The sequence below is a fragment of the Aedes albopictus genome, chromosome 2 (assembly GCF_035046485.1).
Source record: "Aedes albopictus strain Foshan chromosome 2, AalbF5, whole genome shotgun sequence".
Classification (NCBI taxonomy): domain Eukaryota; kingdom Metazoa; phylum Arthropoda; class Insecta; order Diptera; family Culicidae; genus Aedes; species Aedes albopictus.
In genome coordinates, this window is record NC_085137.1 from 294,125,757 (window position 1) to 294,150,877 (window position 25,121).

The window sequence follows — 25,121 nt, forward strand, 5'->3', positions numbered from 1 at the left end:
CATTTGAAGAATTCCACAGAAAAACTCTCGGGGGAATTCTCTAATCTTGGAGGAAATCGGGAAGGAGTTCCAGGAAGAATTCCCGAAGAAGTTTTTGGATTAATTTCGGAAAAAGTTTTCGAAGGCGTCCCTGGAGGTGTTCCTAAAAGAATCTCGGAAGCAGATCCTGGACGAATCTCAGAAAGATTATTGGGGAATCTCCTCAAGTGATACCCTGCAGGTCATTGTGTCTTACAGGAGGAACCCCGGAAGAAATCTATGGTGAAAATCCTGGAAGGGCCACAGAAGGAACTCTCGATGAAATCTCAGAAGAACATCCTTAAGGAATGCCATCAGAAAGAACAGTTTAAGGAACCCATAAAGGAACACTTGAAGAAATCTTAGGAGGAACTTCTGGAGAAATTCTAAAATAAATTCCTTGTGATATCCCGAAAGAAATCTCTGGAGAAGCACCCGGAGGACTACCTGATGGAGATGGAACTAGTTAAGGAATCTCAGAAGAAATTCCCGGGAGAGTCCCTGAAGGAACCCTAAATAATCCTACAGATGAATTCCATTTTCCTGGGAATCCCATAAGATACTTTTGGAGGAGTCCTGGAAAAAGTTTGCGGATATGCCACACTGGAATTCCTGAGGAATTCCAAAAGGAGCTCATGGATGGTTGCCATCAGTCATCTACTAAGAACACTAGCACACTGCTAGTTGGTCAATTTACCGTAAACATTTTCGAATTTTTGATACACTTTTCGAAAAGTTTCCCCTAGTAGATTTTTTTAAAGTGGAAATTTTGCCTGTCTCGATCATTTTGTCTATCACTGACTGCTTCGTTCTCAAAGAGCGAATTGGTGCTGGTTCTTACTTTGGTGAGCTAAGCCTACGTCAGATTATCAATTTGATAAACACTGCACCGTTTCTCAGACTGGAATCTTTGCACTTTATGTGTGGAGTGCAAGAAGTCCTACGCAATGTGGGGTAATGCTGCAACATGAAACCCGACAGAACGTGTAACGATACAAACAGATACAGAAAAAACGGACCTCCCCCCCCCCCCCCCCCCCCTCTTGACAGGAGAATAAAGGCTGCATGGAAGTAGCAGAATACGAGAAACTGGAACTGCGATGTGTTGTTCCCAATAAAAACGGGTGTTCTATCAGAAGCTCACCACATCTCGCAACGGCTTCGTGCCGCGAGCCAAAATCAGAAATCTGAAGATAGGAGCCTATTAACGGGCAAACGTGAGGTGATTGAAAAGTGTAAGCAGCACTTCGTTGAATGATGTGGAGAATGTAGGCACGGGAGACTAACGCAACGGAGGAAATGACTGAGGGAAGTTAAGAATGCCATGTACTAGCTGAAAACCAATAAAGCAGCTGGTAAAGATGACATTGCAGTTGAACTCATAAAGATGGGTCTGGAATGGTTGGTCACTTGTCTGCACCGGTTGATAGTCAGAAACAGGAAAACCAGGTAAGGGGTAATTTTCCTCATTCACGTGGAAGGCGACTATATCCCTTTCGGGACGGAGCGCAAAAAAGTGAAATCTCCTTACAAATAGCTCAACTTTGGCTCTACAGAACTCTTAGATTTCGCAACAAAACAACAATTATTTTTCCTCATTTGAAAGAACTACTCTTTATCTTTCGATTTCTAGTTTAGAATACTTAGATACATTGGAAATAAAAAATATGCGACAGATAAAACTTTTTGATTTTTTACGGTTTATGCCCACTTTTTGTTTACCTTGTTGTGGTAAATCTCACAGGCAACGCAAACAAAAGTTTGTTTACACAAAAACAAGTATAAGTAATGGCTGAATTATTGAAACAGTTTACATCGCATAAAACAAAGTCTAAACAGATGAAAAAATATGCGAAACTGTTACCGCTCAACAGCATAATTGTGCTGGTTCGTCACGAAAGGGATATGGATATGGATGTGAGAACTTCCGAGCGTTCATCATTTTAAATTGCGCCTACATAGTGCTATCTCAGGTCATCATCCGTCATCTGTCATATCAAACGAATGAGTTCGTTGCAAGTTATCCAGCCGGCTTCGGTGACGGTCGAACGACGACAGAGCAGATCTTCACCGCACGGCACATCATTGTGCCTATGTACCTGTACGGCGTAAAAATTAAGGCAAGTGTAGATATAAATAGCTTAACTGAAGTGCGCCTTATATCGCAGGATTATTGTATTGCGTTATTTGCACTACCCACAATCTACTAAGTACTTGCGTCATACCTTCAATGACGTGGTTAACGGAATTTCACTAGCATTCCACATAAGGAAAGACAACGAATCCGCCAGCTTTGAAATCGATCCAAAATTCCAGCTACTTGGCCCAAAACATTCGTCACGCGAACCAAAAATAAACGCTTGTCAAAGCGAATAAATCACTGATATTTATTTTTAAATCTTGTTTCGGCATATTTTTAGCACATGATACACTTCAGCCGCGTCACACCGCGTCTACAAATCCGTTTTGGTGCACAAGAAAGCGCGGCTGGCCGGTTGGCGAATTTGGTGAAAGACTTCCCCGGCTGCACCCACTAGCCACCAACCAACCACCAGCAGCACCAGATCTCGCTAACGAACGACTGAGAGCTCTGACCCCGCTGCTGCTGATGACTGCGTTTGATGACGACAGCAGCGTAAACAAACGGGAGAACAAGTTGTAGGAGATCATGATCACTGACTATGGGAGCGGCAATACAGCACTACCGCCGCGCCATGGCCTGAAATGGATCTCTGGTGGTAGTGGCGGTGGCGGCGTTGAAACCTTAAGCCATCCGTTTACAACGTTGTTTACAATTCGGTAGCCTGGGTGGTTGACACTTGCTTCACTTTAGGCGAAGTTGAAGAAGGGCTTGAATGGTTGATTAAGATTTGTGCATAACATTTTGATAAACGTATTTGATTTGAATCATCTCAATATTGATAATTGTAACAACTTATGCTCTCTGAGTATTTAGTTCAAAGCTTAATTTAATATCTTGATAAAACCATAAATATTATTATAGATTTCACTCTAGCGATCAATCTACCCAGTTGACGCTGACGGTACATGAAACTACACGTTCTGTTTGAAATGTGACTAACGTACAAACAGAACCAACAACCCGGTGGAGGAGAAGCGGTAAATATTTACATCCTCTCATCTGCTGATGAATGGCGCCTCGAGTTCGGGTAAGAAACGACAATTCCCATGGCTTTACAGCCTCAGTTGATTGTTAGTTGAGTCCATCGTTCTTCCACTCATCGTTCACCTGTTTGCTGCAGATCTAGCTGTAAGGGAAAAGGTTGTATGCACATTTCGACATTTTAACGCTACAACCATAATGTCACGAGAATAAGGGAACTCTTTAGCTTGGTCTGTACGCGACAAGGCAACATTGACTGCTTTTTCACGGTGACACTTTGTTCATCTCGCCAACAAGATGCACCTTTTATCCAACTCAAGCCTCGAGAGAAGGGAAGGACCTCCACTCATACTGGCCCAGAGAGCAGACATGGCTCAAAACGTGTTCGTAATCCGTATCGCGCCCACAAGATCTCTCTACGACGACGAACGGTCACATCTCGATTTTCAGGACTCCCGATGCAGACATCGAGATATGGTACTTTCCCATAAACAAAACCAAAACAACAACGGCCAGCATTCAGCCAGTCAGCCAGGATGATCGGACGACACGGTGGCGCGGGCAATGTTATGCTTCCACACCTCTTTCAGCCGCCCGCGGGAAGTTTATTTAGTTGATAGCCTCGCGTGTAGATTTTCATCATCAACATTTCTCATTGTTAATTTAATGTGATGCGATCGTCGAAAGAAAAGCAACACACCCATCAACGACCGGCGACCGACGACGGCAACTGCAGCAGGAGAATGTTGTCACCTTCTGTGCGTTGTTTGTTCCAGTCAAATATGCCTGATTAGACGAGCGAACGACACGGTGGAAAGGAATTAAGCAGCCAGGTTTTTCCGTTTTCATAAGCCGCTTGTACTGCTAACTAAAAGAATCAGCCCGGTAAGCTGTCACTGCAAACATCCGGGAAGGAAGCAGGATTTGTAAATATCTATTTAACGAAGATTCTAACGTTTAGATCGGTACACACACCATATTGTCTTGTGAATTTATGCTCTGGAGCAAAAAAGCTGGTAAATGTAAGAACTAGCGAAAACCCCGTGGACAAGACAAATTACCCTTTCTTTCCACCACTCCAGCTGATGGACTATCAACCGGTGCAGACAGGTGGCCCACTTTTCTGGGCACATCTGGATGAGTTCAGCTGTGATACTCTTAACCAACCGTTTTGTTTTGAATTGGTTAATGCCATTCTTAACTTCCCTTAGCATGAGATTTCGATTTTTTCCCACCGTCTGCTACACTGACGTAGTCGTTTCCTGCGTTGCCTTGGTCCCACGTGCCTACGTTCTCCGCGCCGTTCAGGTGCTCATAAACGTGCTGCTTCCACCTTTCAATAATCTAGCTTCCGCTCGCCAAGAGGCTTCCGCCCATATCCCTACAAATTTCTGCTCTCAACATGAAGCCGTTGTAGGATGCGTTGCGTTTTTGGTAGAAATCTCGTGTACCTTGAACTGCATTACCTACTACCTTATGCCTTTTATTTATGATGGTTTTGTAAACCTCTTCTAGTCTATTTGACTGAAAAAATGTTACTTGGGATGGCCCAAGCACTGCTGCTGCCGTTGTTGCATGGGGTGGCGGGAGGCATCACCACCCCCAGAACCAGCAGCAGCCAAGGCAGCAGCTACAGTGCTGCTAATAAAACAAAACAAAAAGCCGTTCGTTGGATCACTTATCGGTAATAAATCAATAACTTTTTTCATAAGCATCCAATTGTTTTGCGGTCTTCGAAGGAAAGTTTCATAAATGATTTTTCTACGAGAAACGTTGTTTGATTTGAATTAAGGAGACAAGGGGCGACCTCCGGGATTTTTTTATCTGAAAGTGTAACTTTTCGCATAGTAAATCCTATGCAAACTTTGAACCGCTTGCGCTAAATTATAGTTTCACCGATTGCGCTGAAATTTTGCACAGTTCATATGGGACCTGAATGGAATCAAAAAAGTTGACTGGAGCGAGAATTTTATATGTGTCCCATACTACCCAAGCAACACACATGTTATAATAGAGTTACGACAGCGCAAGTTTTGGTTGTATAGAAGTTTATTTTACGTAATTCTAACATTTTGTTGAAATAACGTAAAATAAACTTCTATACAACCAAAATTTGCGCTGCCGTAACTTTTATATAACATGTGTGTTACTTGGGAATAAACAGCCTTTGAAGAAAAGAAGATAAATGATGACAAATTTAACACTTCAGTCGCCAAACAACAATGTTACTGGAAAGAACAGACTTATTTTAAGGCAATCAAAATCTCTGAAAAAGTTAGCAATATAAGCGCTTGAAAGTAGAATTTATGTGACAACGATGGCTTGTTGGTCATTGCGCTTAATGTCTATTTGGTCTCATCTCCATTCGACCTAAAGACATTCGGCCGAATGGCTTATGTATGATGGAAATTTTTGTGCGATCCTAAAATAACATTGCAGAGAATTGTTAGAAAAAATACAGTAAAATGGAGCTCCGAGCGAAAATCGAACTCAGATCCTTGGGGTGTGAGTAGCACGCCCGAGCACGCTCAGCTATCTCAGCATGTTGAATATCAATCAGTTAAAGTTGAACTGCTTCTACCATAATTAGCTACCATAAACAGCGCAACATTTTTTTTGTCTCAAGAGCAAACTTATGTGTCTCTGACAGATTTTGGGCCGCTGAATCCGAATCCGGGCTCAGATTTTCTCCAGCACGTCACAATTTTGAGCTATACTCCAATTTATAGGGTAAAATATGCGATTTTGGGCTGTTTTGACTGCAAGCCATTAAGCAGGGAAATATTTTTTTAAATCAATCAAAGCATAAATTGGTCAATTAACATCTAAATTAACGACTCATGCAAAATATTTCGTTTTACCAAATCAAATTTGATAGATTTAAGCATTTTATGTCAGTATGTAAACTTGCATACCTACAACTTTTGAGGGGTGACTTGTACGGGAAATATCGTACCTAACATAAATCGCTTAAAACTATCAAATTCGATTTGGTAAAACGAAATATTTTGCATGAGTCGTTAATTTAGATGTTAGGTGAACAATTTATCCTTTGATTGCTCAAAAAATATTTCCATGCTTAATGGTTGGCAGTCAAAAAAGCCGAAAATCGCATATTTTGCCCTATAAATTGAGGTATAACTCAAAATTGTGACGTGCTGGAGCAAATCTGAGCCCGGATTTGGATTCAGCGGCCCAAAAAAAGAGAAAGACAACGAGAAAAACCGTCATACATAATTTACAATTTTCTGCCGCAAATTTCAGTTGATCTTCAAGCTACGTGCTGTCTAACTTTCATATTTTTTTCTGTGTATACAACCTTCTAGAATACTTGAAAGCAGTATCACGAATATGTACCTAGGGGAACGTCCATAAATTACGTCACGCATTTAGGGGGGGAGGGGGGGGGGGTTCAATAAGGTGTGACAACCCATACAAAAATTTCAGAGCTCTCATACAAAAAGTGTGACATAGGGGGGAGGGGGGTTGAAAATTGGCAATTTTTGCGTGACGTAATTTATGGACGCTCCCTAGGTGCTTCTGCTATATTCTTCCTCATTTCTATAATCGCAGTGAGTGAAGTTTCCGTGATCCGTTGACCTTACTCGACTGAGCGACCTCCACCACAACACCGACCTCGGAAACGGTTGATATTTGATCTTGCGGTTACTGGAGACGTAGAGGAATTGGCGTGGGTCAGAGCGATCAGGAGCTCTCGTAATACCTGAAGCGTGCGTCCTTAATGGTCTAGATTTGTTGCGTACGTATAATTTGAGTGGTTGCTCTAATTGGACATTCTTAACTACGCCCAAGTTGTTAAGTAGAGGAAGTAGGTATCGACGGTGACTACAATCTTGGAAAGATTTCAAAGACAGAAAAGTCAAGATTTCACGCATCTTACCCCACGTCTCTACTAGACAGAAATGTCTTGCCATTTTGCTGGAAAGATGTGTCATGACAGAAATGTTCTCTCGCTGTTTGCATGGAAAGCAGCGGTGTTGATCATTTCTGTTACATTTTCTCATTCTGGCAGCAAAATGGCAAGACATTTCCGTCCAGTGGAGACGTCAGGTTACCTGTGGTTGCAGACTGACAGACCCCACCATATCTCTGGCTACAACCAGGACGACGGAAACATTTGTTTTTGATTTAGCGGTAACTTGAGGCGTGTAGTTGTTGGAGTGGGTCAGAGCGAACAGGGCCTCTCGTAAGATCTCTCGTAAGCGTGCGTACAGCGTGCAATATGACTATTTTAGTAAAGGATGCACTTGGATCTTGGATTTGTTTCTTTCTTGCTTTAACTCTTGTGGCAAGTTATCGAACTGCTTTTCCCATAGTTCCTTCCCGGTTCCAGTTATTGGACGTTGTAAACTTGCATCTGGGTTGAAAAGCACATAATTTATCTGTGTTATTATTCTGTTGTTTCCAAAAAGCGATAGATAAGATCGCCTAAACCGAATTTTGGAAGAGATCAATGAACGGAAAAAGACGTGGTCTTCGGTAGATGAGCTTCAGGCAACGATTTTGTAAAATTGGTATCTTTTGAATCAATGTTTGACTAGCAGCGCCCAAGTGGACACCATATGTATGTCAACTTAAATGCACATAGGCGTACAGAGCTGACTGTGCTGTAACATTTACGAAAGCCTCCAAGCTTTCCAAGATCGAAGATTTTCCAGGATCAACTCCATGTGAAACTTCTTAGCCGGAGAGTTGGAATCTCCTACCTTCTACAGCAGCGACATAAACTTCGCTCTTCTTGAACATACTCAAATATAGAAACATGGTGTCATTAGCAGCCATATGCTCCCAAATTCTTCCTAGACGCTGTACATAAACTACGATCATACGGTTTTGGCCTTTTCAGACTTATGGTCATATAACATATACACGCGTGTAAATCAAAAGGGTACCGCTGTCCGATCACTTTTGCACATTTTGAACGCCTTGCCACGCCCAAACCTGTGAACGGAAACATTTTGTACCTTGTATACGTAGAATTCAGCATATAAGTAGTTCCGTGTCAAAAATTGAGCTCAATCCATCAACGCAAACCATAGTTACAGCATCTCAAACTTGGCCATTTTGTATGAAAATCAGCGATCAATTATGCACCACAGTGTACAAAATTTGTATGGATTGTAGACTTTGTCTGGAAACCCCTCTTTCTCCTTAAAGTCTACGTAGTTTATGGACGGAACCTATTAGAAAACAAAGCGAACTCCCATCTCCGTACGGTTTTTTTTTCTATACACTACCCGCCAATAATATGGAATCGTAACAATACTCAGTGTTCGCGCAATTGTCTCACCCTATCAATCAAGGTTATATAATTCACATTTAGGTGTCGCTAAATGTATAATCATGTAATCTGCGTATCAATAAAGATCAGTTGCTATTCTGACCGTTGCCATGGCAGAACGATTGTACATCTTGTCTGTATTTAATTTAATAATCACAACGTGGGACGATTCCTGGCTAATCACTCAGTAAACCTAGAACCAATTAGGTGGTGGATACGAGTTGCATTTTCAAAGAGAATAAGGGGGGTCATACATAATTTATATCTCAAAATCCTTAAATAATCACATTTTAGGGTGCTGCAATATTCAGTATGAGTTTTGCAATATGCGATTTCATATATAGGGCGGGTAGTGTATGATTCAATGCTATGTCACACATTTGAGAACCTCCGTTCTCCTTGTTAGAGTGCCGTACTTTATAGATGTTTCTGTGTTTGGATAGAATTACCAAGCGTTTATGTAACATTTTTCACAAGCATCGGAACACTTTGCAATTTTTGACAAAGCTTTTCGGCATGTCCTAGGCTATGCTTCAACATCGTCAGATATTAACCATTATTTATATGAAGAGTTCTAGGATCGTTGTAGTGCATCGATCCACTAACATGTTCCATCCTTTTCACATGTTAATCTAGATTCATAAGCATTTTACCTCATTATTCATCACATAAAAAACACAAAGTCCCAGCTCCCATGAACCGTAATGACATGACTTCAATCGAACGAATCTCGTTTGTATAATTTCTATAGTCAAGTGTTTCACCGTTGCTCCATTCGCTTCCCTCCAGTAGTGCCCCGCGCAAATCCAACTGTCGCGAAATAATTCGAGCTAGAAGCATACTTTTTCTAGATAAATAATGGAAAACAACCATAATGATACATTTGACCCTGTCCCACTTAAATGAAACATGAGCTCCGCCAAGTCTTGTTGGCTGCTTTTTTCCTTCTCTCGTCATATTTTTTCCCTTTTAAAATCATGTCAGCCATCTCGCGGCAAACGCCAAGAAAGCCGAGCTCGACTGTCTATCTAGCTGTCTGGCTGGCTGGTTGGATTGTTGTGGCGGAATGGTGGAGATAGATTTGATCTACGCTGCTGTTGTTGTTGCTGCTGGCTGGCTGGCTGTTCGTCGTCGAAGTCTATTGATAACTCTTTGAGCCAAGTGCCGTCAGAGGAATAGACATTATTGCGCTCTCGCGCGCGCGAGATATCTATCCAGCAGCCTTCGCCATCCAGCAACCAGTGCCTTTTTTTTCGCAATGCCATCATGTGCACCGACTGCTGTCTTTTTAGTAGTGGTACCTATATAGTTGCTATTTTTTTCTGTTATTTTACATAATCACCATCATCTTGTCAAGATTTTCCATAAACTTTGTGTTGTTGTTCTCTGTTTCTTTCATTGCAGTCGGTATTAGGGAACCTTGCGCGAACGAAGGTGAAGAGGTCAAAATCGACATGACGGCGTGCTACAAATGCATCTGCAAGGTAAGAGTACGATCATCAAATGTTATGAGCTTTGAATGCATTGATTGTTTCGAAAGAAGGAAACGATGACTGATGGCTTTCAGGAATCGGTTATTATTGATGTCAAGAATAGTAGGATAGTACACACTTGATAATTGAATAAATTATTTATAAGTTCTTATCCAACTTTGGGTAACTTCTTATAAAACTTTGGAGATATTATTGGAGTAACCCTTGGAGGAATTCCGGAATATACTATTTGGCTGAGCTCTCTATTGACTATTTGGAGAATAATATGAAGCAAGCCATGAAGAAATAATTGAAAAAAATGTGGAGCGGACCTAGTGTGTTGGTCAGAACACGTGACTATCACACCGAGAGCACGGGATCGAATTCCACTCCCGACAAACTCATAAAATGTGAGTTCTTCCTCCACAAGGGAAATAAACCTGTGGGTCCCTAGATGAACTACTCCGGGCAAAAATCTTGTTAGTAAACATATGTAAAAAAAGAAAAAAGGCATGAAGGAAGTGACCTATGAGTCTTTTGAATGTTTGAAAGAATTCATAGAGGAATGTCTTAAGAAATTCTTACAAGAATTACTGAGCAAATAATTGGACAAATATATGCAAGATTTTTTTAAGAATTAATGAATTTGAGAATTATGAATTAAACACTCCTGGAGCTCTGTAAGTGGAGCCGAGTCTGGTGATATTGCTCTCTGCAACCGATTAGTGTTGGTTGCGAACAATAAAGTTCTAAACTCGAGAATCGCGTTTCGATACTGTAATCCAAAGATCCTGTCCGCTAAATGGTTGAAATGCCCAGAACCTAATATGAAAGCCTGTCCACGTTAAATTTTTGACACCTACAAACTGCAGAATCTCGAAAACGATGTTACAAACATAAAATAAAATCGAGAAATTTTTTAGCAATTCCTTGAGGAGTCGTTGGTAAAATTTCTGAAGAAATTCTGGATTGAATACTAGGAGAAATATCCATGACAATATTTTTAAAATATCTTCAAATAAATCACTAAAGGAATGGACCATTAAAATAACTAAAACGGCCGCTATGAAATGAACAGATAGCGCTACCATAGCCTTGTGTGTTTGACATAACTCAACTGCTGTCAAAATGTAAAAGCCCACATACGGTGGATCCTTTGTTTTAAAGCGGATACTGCCAGAAAAGTTGACTTCAGTAATCCATTGGCATGAGAAATATTTGAAAATATTTTTGAAGAAATAACTACAAATTCATTTAAAGGAATCGTTGGAGAAATTCTTGAGAGATTTTTTGGAAAAGTTGATGAAATCTTCGGAGGAACTTCTCATGACTTCCGTGGAGAAATCCGTGATGGAAACTTTGGAAGAATCTCTGGAAGCATTCTAAAGGCATCATGATAGGAATCCTGTGGCATTTTTTCTGCTGAATTTTGACAAATTTCTGAATGAATCCTTGGACGAATTCTTATAGAAACCATTGGAGAAATTCCTATATTCCTAAATAGGAAAATGTAGGGACTACTTTGAAATCCTATGAGGAATCCCTGCAAAAATCTTTGAAGGAATTCATTTAGGAATCCTTGGAGCAAGTTATGATGGAAACCTGATGAGAATTCTTGAAGAAATCCTTACACAGAGAAAAATTTCTACTCAGTGGCTGAGTTGGTCTTACTCATAAATCAAAAATCCTTTGTTTTCCTACTCAGTTTCCATTAAAAGTGGTACAACCTATTGCCATTTAGCCGAAACTGAGTAAGTAAACAAAGGATTTTTCGATTTCTGAGTAAGACCAACTCAGTCATTGAGTAGAAATTTTTCTCGGTGTATGGACTTCTTGGAGGATAGTATTAGAAATGCGTGACATAATTTCCATTAAATTTTTGTATGCATTCCAGAGGAAATCGTTCGACAAATTCTTCGTTGAAATTCTGAAGAAATCTGTGGGAGGAATTCGTGAAGCAATCCTTGAATGAATTCTTGAAGGATTGCTAGGAGTATAACCCGGTGAGGGATTTTTAAAAGATTGTTTGCAGAAATATCTGACGCAATCCTTATAAGAATTCGTGAAGAAGTCCTCGTAAAAGCTTCCGAAAACATCCAAGAAGCCTTCTGTTTAGGAATCCTCGGATATCTTCCTGTAAGAGTATTTAGAATTGGAGGATTTGCTGCAGGAATCTGTAGAGGTCGCTCCGATGGAGTGCTTGTAGACATCTTTGAATTAATTCTTGATGGAAAAGAAAGAGACGAACCAGCCAAAAACTGAAAGTCTCTTAAATAAAGACAAATCAATCAATCAATGGAAAAGAATAACGAAAATTCAAACGCCACTCCTAGTGAAACTTCAACGGAAATCTTTTTTAAAACTCTTGGAAACACTTTTCGAGTTCCATTTGGCCCCATGTCAACTGTGCAAAATTTCAGCTCGATCGGAGAAACTATATTTTAGCGCTAGCCGTTTTAATTTTTTTTACGATTTACTATGGGCAACATTACTTTTTCAAAGAAAAATCACCACAGGTTGTCCTGAACCTCACATAAATCGATGAGTGATTTCTGTTGGAAATATTACGAGGAACCACCCGTCGAAAACCGCAGAGCGATCTAAGGCATGTGGAAAAAGTTATTGGCTGAAACCTGAATGACATGGAAACGCTGTTTAACATGTAAGGAATAACAATATATAAAAAAACTCGTCATTTTATCGATCGGGTGAGGCCTAATAACTTTTTCCACGAACGTCGCATCGCTTTGCGGTCTTCGAAAGTCTGATTCCTCGTGATGTTTTCTACAAAAATCATTCATCGACTTAGTTTTAGGGATCAAGGCGTGAGCTCGAGCGATTTTCCTTTGAAGATATAAATTTTCCCCATAGTAAATCGTATGAAAAACTAAGAATGGCGGGCGATAAAATATGGTTCTCTCGATCGATCTGATATTTTGCACAGTTGATATGGGACCAAAATGGAACTTAAAAAGTATACAGGAGCTAGAGTTTTTGCATTGCATATTTTCCTATATAAACCGTGTCCCAGGCTAATGCTTGACTGATCGCGTATTTATGTATGACTAGCTGTCCCGGAAAACGTCGTTCTGTCTGCCCACTGTGTTTTCTGACGTACAGCTCCATACTGCCCAAATTCTGCAAAGTGACGTAAGCGACATTGATAGTTTTGGCCCATTTTTTGGTTATTATGCATAAAACTCTTGCACATCCTCTAAGTTTCTTTCCATAGATGATAGATTACGACTAGATTTTGCATTCTAATACAAAAGGCATACCACAGTGTTATTTTTACACCAGATATTACATATAATATACCAGCAAATATCGACATTTTGAATGGCGCTTACGTCACTTTGCAGAATTACGGCAGCATAGGGACGTCCCCCGCAAAGTCAGCTGTATGGGAACCCCCCGTTCCAGAGACCGGAGAGGTCTCACACCAAGCTAAGAACCTTCCCCGGCCCCAAAAATACCCACATACAAAATTTCACATCGATCGGTTCAGTAGTTTCCGAATGCATAAAGGTCTGATAGACAGTCAGACAGAATGAAATTCATGTTAATATATAGATAGATTTTTAGCTTTGGGACAGAAGGTCGAAGGACAAATGGTCGAAGGACAAAAGGTCGAATGTGACAAAAAATTACTAGACCTATTTATCAGCTGGTATGTCTCGCTTACTTATAACACAAAATTTTTTGAGAAGTCTTTGTTGCCGCTCATTGAGAGAAACATTGTAGGGCTGTTATAGAAATCATATGCACTTCAGCCACTAACATTTTTATAGAAATTTTTTCCTTCTTTTGTTTATAGGCTGTTCTTTCAAGTTGTGTTAATGTAGTATTTATTTAACCCTCGTGCGATCGCGTTGTTGTATTTTGTAGGTACAACACGTTGAAAAATCTCGCTTTTTGTATTCAGCATTGGTAGGGTGCTGGCGGTGGTGACCAACTGCGCGAGTTACGGAAGGTTAATGGCAATTTAGTTTGAGTTTTTTTCAGGAATGTTTCCTTCTTAAATTTATAGGCTGTTCTTTTAACTTTTGTTACTGCAATAATTGTTGACTCCTTTGGGACTTATTTTTCAATCAGAAATTTTGCCTTCTTCTTTCCAATAGCTGTTCTTTCTAACTGTGCTGCAGAAATATTCATTGACCACTTGTGCTTAGTGATCATCCCATCTTGGATTGATAGGAAGATCCTTATAATTATACTGTATAAGTAAACAATTTTATTTTGTTTGCTCATACAGGCGTTACGCCAAAAATTGAGAATTTTCGATCCCCCTCCCCCTGTCCTATACTAAATATAATGCTTGTCACACTTTAACAAACCCCCTCCCCCCTTTAATCGTGACGTACTTCATGGATCACCCCTAAAATACCCCAGATTCAGGCTTCGGGGGGCCCGGGGCAAACCCTATAAAGTTGGCCCCCAAGAGCAAGATTTTGATGATTTAAAATGTTTTTTTTTTCAATGTTGTGTATTATTCGTACTTTTATATTTTTAATGTTTTTTTGAGCTTTAGGAAAAAACTAAGCCACACAACTATTTTGTTCATTCAAATTATTATTGTATTATGTATTTTGCATTGTTTTCAACGATATAGTTTTGTTGTTGTCCTATAAAAAGTGTACTTCTAACAATGCAGTTCTCAAATATGTCGACATATTATTAAAATAAAGAAAAAAGTTACAAACACTTATTTTAATATTTTTCCAAAAACATCGGTATTCAAATTTGCAGCATAAATGTCATCTTATTGAGATAGGCATTACATATATTTTAAACATTTATTTGAATTCATTCATTTTTTGCACATTTTAGGACTAAGCGTTCATTTTAACACATAGGAATGTGGAGAAATTTTCATTACAATTGCAATATTCTTCGTGTATTTGAAGATTCAGGTTGAACAAAGTTAGTACCCCAGGGAGCAACTTTGGCAACAAATTAATAAAAAAATGACAGTGAAACGGATGTGTGAATCCACTGTTCTTAGATGTTTCAGTAAACTAGATTTTCAAAACTAACCCAAATTTATCAGGAATCATTATCTTCTATTTCCCATGATAACATCTGTCCTCAATGAGCTTGTGCAGATGTATATTAAAAAGTTGTTTTCAGAATATGATCGTAATCAACAGACTGATCAACAAGTTTTGTTTACATTACGCCGAAAAACTTAATCTTTCAATGCACTCTGTTTAGAGACGCTTTTATGCAGTAATTTTCACATAAATAAGTTTTTCTTCTAAACTCAATAAAAAGGGCATATAGTCACCGCAACTAGCCCTACACACCAGCGGCTGACGGCTGATGGCCGCGACCAGAAAAGAAGAAAAAACTTAATAAAAACTTACTGGAAGTTTTACAAAAACTCGTGTATAGCAAAATAAATCAAAAACTTCGTATTTCTAAATTGTTGAATACTGTCATATCTCTCTAGAGCTGAATTTGCTGCAATCAAGCATTTAAACCAATCCCTCAAATTCATAATTCTGGGAAACACACTGAAACTCTAAACATTTGAATTGTTAAGTAATTAAAATATTTTTTTTTTCAGCTTAATCGAAAGATAAAAATTATTGTTTCAAAACATAAATTGACAAATCAGACAAACAGAATTGTAGCTCATATCGAAAAATAAAGAAATCCCACAAAAAACTTTGAATCCAATCTGCAAATAGTTCCAAGGCTTCTAAATTATGAAATTTTGTATTTCGATTTCAGATTATGAAATAATCTGGATACCCTTGCAGAACCCAATTATAACAACTCTAGGACAAACAATAAATATAATCGTCTTTTATGTGCATTTTTATGAGTTCGTTAAACAAAATATATAGTGCTTATGGATTCTTGGGGGGGCCTTATTGGGGGGCCCGGGGCACTTGCCCCCTTTGCCCCTCCTTAAATCCGGGCCTGATGATTGGAGTTTCAAATGACAATTTTCCGATCTATGATTCATCCTTCTTCAACCCATAGGCTGTTCTTTCAAGGAATATTATTTTCCATATTTAACCTTAATGAATAACATTACTTTCCATCTTTTATGGGCATCTATTTCGAATTGCAATGCGGTAATAAATTGCTGCAATAAACAGTCGCAAGTTTTAGTGGACACTTTCCTATCTTCCAATAATGATTGTTTTGAAGTTGTTGAATAATTTTGGTATCACTGGTTCTATTCTATAATCGTCGTTTTTCTGTCGAATTCTGATCACTTTTTCATGTCTTTCAATTTGTCTTTAGTCTATTTAACCTTTTAGTTCTTTTCGAACTTTTGTCCATTCGTCCTTTTGACCCATTCGACCGTTTTTCCCATTTGACCTTTTGTCTCATTCGAACTTTTGTCCATTCGACCTTTTGTCCATTCGACCTTTTGTCCATTCGACCTTTTGTCCATTCGACCTTTTGTCCTTCGACCTTTTATCCTTCGACCTTTTGTCATAGATTCAGATTATTTTACTCCAATTTCGAGTCCTTGGACAAATATAACATAACCAGGGCGCAAAATTTTCGAGCAGACGAGCTGAAGTTCACCGTGCGGCAATTTCCATTCACTTGCCTGCATGTTCATTTTCAGCTGCTCGATACTCGTTTGTCAACTGAATGAAAGCCAATGAATATTTGTAAACATCTTACAAAGTGTTAAATTGCTGATAAAATATTACATTTTTTTTCGATTACATTTAACGGTGCTTTACACAGATCTTTTCCCATTTGATTGTTGTGGAGTGTTTTTGGAAGGAATCGTAGCCATAAACGTAGGTGATCATGAAGATGTTTCTCGATCGGCTTCATTTTCAATAACTACGAATTGACTGACTGTGTGAAGAGGGAGAGCGAAAATGAATTTGTTTGTACTGAATAATCAGTGCAGAATCATTCAAATTCGTGCTGTTTTCACACAGAAAAATTTTGATGTAAAATTCAGCGAGAAAACATGCACATAAAGGGAATGCTAGAGTTAGTGCATATTTACATGAGATATCATGTAAAATTACGTTACAATCGTGTAAATTTCCGCTAATAGTCACGTAACCGGTTGGAGTCCATGATGGTTTACGCGATGGTTGGCGGAAATTTACACGATGGTAATGTAATTTTACATTATATCTCATGTAAAACTGCACTAATTCTAGCATTCCCTTTATGTGCATGATTTCTCGCTGAATTTTAATTACATATTTTATTCTGTGCAGTCAATGATTATGAAAATTTTGCACCCTGAACATAACTAAAAAATATTTTTAAATTATTTTCCAAGAAAAGCTCATATAATGATTCCTTTCTGCAAAATATTATTTAAATCCCCCTTTCCCTAGTGTTAGATGTAGGTCAAACGAAATTCCACATCGCTCCACTATAAAATCAATTATCGCTAAATTCGCCACTATCGCCAAGAAGAAAAACAATATCATAAAACAATTTATCGCTCCCGGCCTTACGAGGTGTTAATATGGCCCGGACATCGCACTACTGATACGACCGTCTGCGCGAGCGAAATCTCCCTGCGATCACGTTTGGGGGCCAAATCTGGTGGCAATTAATCAGGTTCAGGTTCGTCTGCGCGTTGCGCTGCTGTCAAGGTGTAACCGCCGAAGGCAAATCTCGCTCTTGTCGTCAGCCATCGCCGTCCAGGGTCCAAGGGTATAGATTTCATCGCCTTTGGGCGCATTATTTGGCCGACTGATAGCTGTGTATGGGCAACTATCACGGCAGCAAAGGAATGACCGATGTGGGGTGACAGGCGGAGGAGGGAAATATTAGATGGCGCCAACGCATTTCCCCTTTTTGTGAGAGAGTTCGGAGAAATGAGTGTTTTCAAGAAGACATGATGAATTGCAAAAAGCTGTCATCAGCGAAGAGGCTATGTTGGCTTCTGGGGAAAGCGTTGTTGAATGTACTGTTGGAGAAAATGTTATATCCTAATATACTGAATAATATCAATGGATATTTTTCGGGCGACCATTTTTTTTGGAAAGAAAAAAGTTTTGAAGAAATGAACCAGCCTACGGCTGAAAATCTCTATAATAAAGTAATAATAATACTCTTTTGGAGAAACTTTAAGGGAAACATCACGTAGAATTTGTAATTGAGTTTGAGTTACAAGGTTGCAGCAATAACTTTTGTAATGTTATCAGATATTCTTTGGTGAATTGCTTGTTAAAATGTTGGAAATATTACGTAGAGGTACTTAAGAAGGCTTCCTTGCTCAATTTTTAAATCACTTATACGCAGTATAGCCGAAAAAAAATCTTGGAACAAATTTTAGAAGAAATCCAAGAAAAACTTTTGTAAAAATTTTCAAAATAAAAAAATACCAAAAGAAAAAAAATAAAAAAGCAAAAAAAGTTAATAATTTAGTAGGGTAGGATTTCAAATGAGGTAGGAACGAGGTTTGATGCTTTGGATACAGCAAGTAGGAGCTCGAATTTAGAAGTACGTTTTGAAGTTTTGAGTCCCAAATTATTAGAATTTCACAAATTATTCTAAAAACTATCAGATGTTTTCATAAAATTTATTCGCAGTAGGATGATTTCGAGTACGGTTGGAATACGTTTTTGGATCTAAAATTATATTAAAACACTTTTTAAAAAGTTTAATTTTTTAACAGCATTTCTCTACGGTTATGCTACATACCACCCAAGTAACAATTTCAATTCCTTTTAGATTTGATTATTTTTATGGAAGCTTTATCACAGCATGACCAATTCATGGAACATTTGTAGTTGTTTTTATCAAGAGAAAACAATCTTCGTTCGTTTGCGGTTTTTAAGTAATCTTCAAGTTAATTTTCAAATTCGCGCATAAAACAACTGAATGAACAAGAGCATTAAGTCTTATAATAAGTTTTAAGGCGTATTTGAAGTTATTTTCAACACATAACATCAACATATTTTATTAAAAGTTTATGCTTCGTTTATTCAAGTGCATTTCATCTGACTAATCCTCCTTTAAAAACTTCTTGAAGCCTTCTATTCTTGAGGTAGAGCCATTACTCTGGAACAAGAACTATGCGAAATAATAACAAGACAACGAACTATTTTTCAATCCAAATAATGAATGTAACAAATTGGTTGAAAAACCGCGTTCTCATGCAAATATAAACAGATAAACATTTTTGCTCACTGATAATTTAGCCATTCTTGTGCTAAAAAGTAATCTTTTCAACGAAATAATGATTTTACGGCCAATCAAAAATGCGAGTAGTTGGCTGCTGTCGTCCTGCCTTCAACCAGTTCCTCACACAGGCCACAGCTGTGCGAATCGAAAATGAAATGGGTACTTACTGTGACTCTGCTGAAGCTCATGCCAAATAGCGTAATTTTAGTAAGTCGCACTTCATTATTAATTGCAAACATACAGTGAAACAAAATAGAATTGGCACATCTTGACGCGAAACACCGCGAAATGTACTGAGACAACTTTCTAGCATCGAAAACGTAAACAAACAATTGTCAAAGGCTGTTACTCTTGAATAAAACGAAAAAGTTTCATTTAAGACGAACAAATCTGCCTTAAGATCATAACTAGTAAAAACAATCTTCAATAAAGGCTGTAGCTTTCATGCAAGGTGACTTGGTTCTATCATTGTTTTGCTGGGCTTTGGATTAAAGGTAATAACAATTGATGGCGGCTGCATGAGTTTTGTTCGCTTGGAACAGCAGCCATGTTTAGATAGAATTGAAAAAGTGGCGTAGCCTTTTGTTTTTATAGGAAATTTATGTCTTCGTATATTAATGATTGATATTATTTTTGGGGCGCTTTGTTATTTTTGTATGTTTTGGGCGGCATATCAACGAAAAAGTGGGTATGGCACGGAAAATTTTGATTCCCTGTCATCAATGATCTGTCAGGCAATTTTAATGCTTTAGTCATTTCAATTTGATGAAAATTAATTTACAGTTCAATTAACATTTCATCCATGAAACAAAACTTGTTTGCATCTGCATAATGCTTAGGTAAAAGATTTCATTTATTATGCACTGTTGACACTTTTGAGAAAGACAGCTAAAAGATCAACATGCCTCAAGCTGTTCTTGTTAAAGTTTCATGAAGTTCTTATAACACTAGTTTACAGCATTTTTGAACTCGGTAAGCTGATGATCGTTTTTGATGTAGAATCATGCCCTGAGTTCGAAAACGCGAAGGAAAAAAATTACAGTAGAGCGGAATTTTTTCCGACTTTCCATACAAGGTTGATGATTTGAAATCGATTTTTGTTCTATTTTTAAGCAAAGTCGCTCACTTCACATATCTCATTCTCCGTAATCAATGCTCCGATTGAGCTGAATTTTTTACTGTAACTCGCCTACATATGATATGTCAAAAAAACGTTTTGAAAGAATTTTTATATTGTTTTTTTCTTATTGAAAAAAATACATTTCTTCATATATTTTTAGAAATTTTGCTAAAATTTAGGGAGATCGACCCCAAAACTCGTCAATATCTTGAATTTCATCAATCTGATGCAAAACCTCCATTCAGATGATCGAATGGTATTATATTCAGCTTTTAATTTATGGAAAAAGATTTAAAATTGGTTGAACAAAACGCAAGATATTTGAATTTAATTAAATTCCATATTTTGAAAAGTTGTAAAACGCGATATTGAGCTAAAACTCAAAAACTGTTCTACTTTAAATTTTTTGAAGCACGGTTTCGAAATCAGCGCTAAATTATGCTTCAAAAATTTTGGTCGTTGACAGAAGTTCACGACTTTCGTTTTATTTTGTAAACTAGTGTAATCAATCATCAGTGCAAGTACATAAATACAACTAGTTTCAAAGAAGTCTTCAAAAGCAGCTTTGAAGATCTCCTGAAGAGTGGGCCAGATTAGTGTTATGGATGTTTTATGCCTATTTTATCTCAGATTTGCAGAACAAAGAGCTTTATTGCTAAGTTTTATTATTCTATCTTAGAAATTACTTCAGGATTGCCACAAAAGTATAATTGTTACTTGGGGCACTAAGGGTATTATCGGCAGGTTTATTCTCTTCGTCATGGAGGGTTTTTGTGAGCCAAATTGCCTCAAATTTGGGTATATAACTCAGCTTGGCTGGGAAGGATTTGAGGCCAACTCTGAGATCTATAGGTTTCAAAAAAAAAACCCTTATAACGAAGAGAACAAAACTGCCTAAAACACGTAAGTTCCGCTATGTCCAGAAAAATGTAGCAATTGGCTTCTTTAGCGATGTTGATATTTTTCCATATTCTGAATCTGCATGCCAAACAGAGCCGAAATGCAAATTTTCATGAATTTTTGTGCCCGGGAACCTATTTAAAAATCAATTTGAAGTTTGTATGGGAGCGATTTGTCGAATCACCCCTCGTCGCATTTTGTACTGGGCGGAGCTGTTAAGCAGTTGCCCAGCTGTCAACAAGTGATTTCAAAAAAGTTTGAAATTGATTTTGGGTACCAAAATGAAGTTCTAAAAATCTGAAAAAATCATAGTAGCTCAGAAAAAGGTGCTCTTTCGATTAAAATAAAAAAAATATAAAAAAAAAACAATTGATATTAGTAAAGGTGGGGTAGGAGATCGAGTGGGGAATGCATTTGTGAGTCTCAAAATATTTCCTCCGAATAATTCCAATGTTTCCAAAAAATTAAAAAGTATTTTTTTCTCAAAAGTATAATGAATTTCAATGAATTACTACTATCTAGACTTTTCTTTCCAAAAGCATCACACACCACCCTCCCTCACGAATGAACACCGTGAGCTGGACAAGCATAAGACGGTTCCGGTTTTCGATGTTTTCCCTCCTCAAGAGATGATGTTCGTGCAACGTTGCCTGGATGGTGTCAGCAATCACGATCATGATTAAATGTCATAAAAAGGTTGCCCAAGTGTAGCGCTCCGCTAGATGCCGGACCATCCAGTACAGTCAGTGGATGTAATTTGCTAGTGTTAATAATGTACATTATCCATAATTGCTATCATATCATTAGCCTTCTCTCCTCGAGATGTCATGACGGGCAGAATGGGCTACCCATCTCGGGGCTGCTCCCTTCGGATTGACGATATTCATCGGTATCGTGAATGGGCCTGAAAGCCTCTCATAAGCGCTAGCCCGTCATTCGGAGTATAACCTGTTGTAACAATCACTGCGTCGTAATATTATCTAGCGAGCGACTGTCCTTGATCAGAACAGATTGCTCAATCAAGACCGTCGGGCACCGCAAAACGATGGATGGATGGAATGGACATCGACGTAGTTTCTGGAATCCATCAATTTTAGCATAAAATACAATGCGCGGGAAATAACAAACTCGGGGGCGTACCTTCTATACTTCTGTTTGTGTGCTGATTCGGTAGTCAGTTACTATTATTACGGCTCATTTCCGCTGGCATATGAATGATGGTCAAATTGATGCGAAGTCCTACTGACCGATGGCATTCTACTGGATGATGATGATTCGTTACATTTGGGAGTTCACTGAAATCAAGCTATGACTTGTTAGTTGTATCGGTTAGATGGAGATGGGGATGAGGGATTCCAAGAAGGTGTAAGGGAAACTGGGTAGACTTGATCCCTATTATTTTAAGAAAAATACAGAACTTGATTCGGCTTCCCAAGTAACATTATTTAATCAAATAGACTACAAGAGGTTCTAAGGACCATTATAAAACCAAAATAAAAGGTATGAGGTTTTATGACGGTTCTCAAAACCTCTACAAGACTAATTGGCCATCAAAATGTTACTTGGGTTTCGTTTAGAAAGACAGGTAAACATGTGTAATCAGTAAGATATTGTCCAAAATAAAATATGTTTCCTTAGGGATCTAAAAAATCCTAATTAATCCACCTAGCGGTGATTGTGCCTTTCTCGTGCCATCGAAAACCGATTTCAACAAAACTCAAGTGACATGTTAATGAATATCGTACTTTCATACGTTTAACAAAAATCCATTTCATGGCACCAGAAATCACATCGTTTATCTGGCTTTTGGGGCTGTCCATTAATTACGTAAGGGTTTATGGGGGGAGGAGGGTTTGAGAAATCTTACGCGCCACACAAAAATATTTGGGTTCTCATACAAAAAATCTTACCAGGGGGGGAGGGGTGTCGAAAAATCGTAAAAATTCCCTTACGTAATAAATGGACAGCCCCTTTGAAGTTTGAGCCTTAAACTTAAAACCCAAATTAATCCACCTAGTGGCGATGATGCCTTTCTCGTTGAATGTGTTCTCACGATCTTCCCGTCGACGTAAGCCAAAGTGTTCTGAATCCTGATACTTTATGAGAAAAGCAAGCATTTTATCAAAGCCATCATTGAATTGACTCAAACATTATTGATAGGACGTAGTCCGACATTATATTCAACGTATGAGCAGAGCTGAAATATATCAGACTACTCAGTTGACTGCTTGAGCACCTTCACTAACACTGGAGGCCAATCAATATCAAGACGATACTTACAAGATATAACTTTTTACACAATCACAGATCGCTTTGCAGTTTTTTCTGCACACTTAAGGCTGTATTTTATTATCATATCATAGGTTACAACATTCATGTAAAATTTGAAAAAAAAAAATGCAAGCATGAGAAATTTTCCATACAAACTTTAACCACATTACAGAGCGCGAGGGCGCAGTTGCATCAACATTTTATCCAGTAATTTTAGACGCAAAAGAGAATTGGAAAACTTTTGTTCAGGGTTGATGCGATTAATTTTAAATTTTACCATACAACGTTGACTCATTCTACTGTATATTCTCACCTCAGGAATCTGAAATTGTGTGATTTGTAAGATGTCTTCACGGCTAGCTAGACCAGTGATCCTTAGGCCTATTTTTTCATCTGCTTGTATTGCACCTCCTGGATCCATTTGTGAGACGTTAAACACGTTATTCTACATTATTTTGGGAGTAGAACAACCTCCTTAAGAAACATTGTAAGATATTTTACGGAAACATAGAGAACTCGGCATCACGTGCGGCCCGCGGGCCCCACTATGGTGACCACTGAGCTAGACGGTGATAGTGAGTAAACGTTGAACAGGCGCAAAAACGCAGCGGGCGCCGTAAGCGTGCAATTTGCGTACTGATGAATACTTGAATCAACCGTTGAGAACAAGAACGATAGGTAGTGAGTATAGTGCTAGGGGCGGGACAGCTCTAATATTGATTAGCGGTATTAGGCAGTATTAAGAGATATTAATCCCAGAGAAAACCGTTTTTTAACGAAGTAAGCCATGCCTATTAAACTTGATTGACTAGAAACGAAATGTCAACAACAAGAAATGCGTGCCATCATCGCTTTGTGATTGTATGAATGAATCTTACCAGAAAAGTGATTAGAAATCGGTGCAATTTGCTGGAAGACAAGGTCGGAGGATTGTGGTATACCTCGTAGACAATCATTCGGTAATGGCGGCGGTGACGGGCACATGTATTCGATTCGAATTTTAACGGTTCTTGGGGATTGTAATCGGTTGGCGCCACCGCACGGTGGGTGAAGGGGTGAGGTGGAGAATTACACCGGTCTGACTTGCTTCCACGTTAGTTCCCAATTAGTTTAACCCGTCGCTGCTGCCATTACCGGTCGCGGACAAGTGGGTATCTTATCTAAAGTTTTATCATCTTCAAAATGACACAGATCGTTCCAAGTGGTTAACTTAGCGGTACAATTCTAAGGGTCTACCTTTGGATCAATTGTAGATAGCCAATACCCAATTAGCTGAACCCACCACAATCCCAAAACGTCATTGAAGTGCATAGTGCCACATGACCCTGTTATGCTAATGCCAATGTTTTCCCATAATTGAAATATGATCGATGAATGTTTAGAAACGCAGTCTTTAATTCAATACAGTTTTTCTTGAAGTGTATTTATGGCATGTCTACATTTAAAAACAACAGTTATTTACGAGCTTCATGCTTAGGACCTGTATTGGAACCACGTCTGATCACATTTGATGTAACCACCACATTGATTTTTATGCTTTCATCAACATCGACATTCGCAAGTCATCGTCTTTGAAGTTCACTTTATTTTTACAGCTAAAATAATGAAAAGAAATCAATTAAATTTGGCCCAATTTAATTGAAAAAATTGATGGAGTATAGACAAACCGTATTTCCACCTCTCGTTTTCGTGACAGTTGATTGTTGTATGAAAAGTCATGACATACTACACAAAAAATGTTATGGTAAACGGTGAAGATTAGGAAACTAATATTTATTA

The 25,121-nt window shown here is 38.5% G+C and overlaps 1 protein-coding gene across 10 annotated transcripts in view; it reads left to right on the plus strand.

Annotated features, from left to right (window-relative positions):
* LOC115253786 (BMP-binding endothelial regulator protein) overlaps nt 1-25,121 on the plus strand; it is a 250,813-nt gene that overhangs the window by 112,704 nt on the left and 112,988 nt on the right. For all 10 annotated transcript variants that reach the window (XM_062852094.1, XM_062852096.1, XM_062852095.1 and 7 more), the window contains exon 4: nt 9,849-9,928. In XM_062852094.1, coding sequence (XP_062708078.1) covers nt 9,849-9,928 — 80 coding nt within the window. The remainder of the gene's footprint in view (nt 1-9,848; nt 9,929-25,121) is intronic.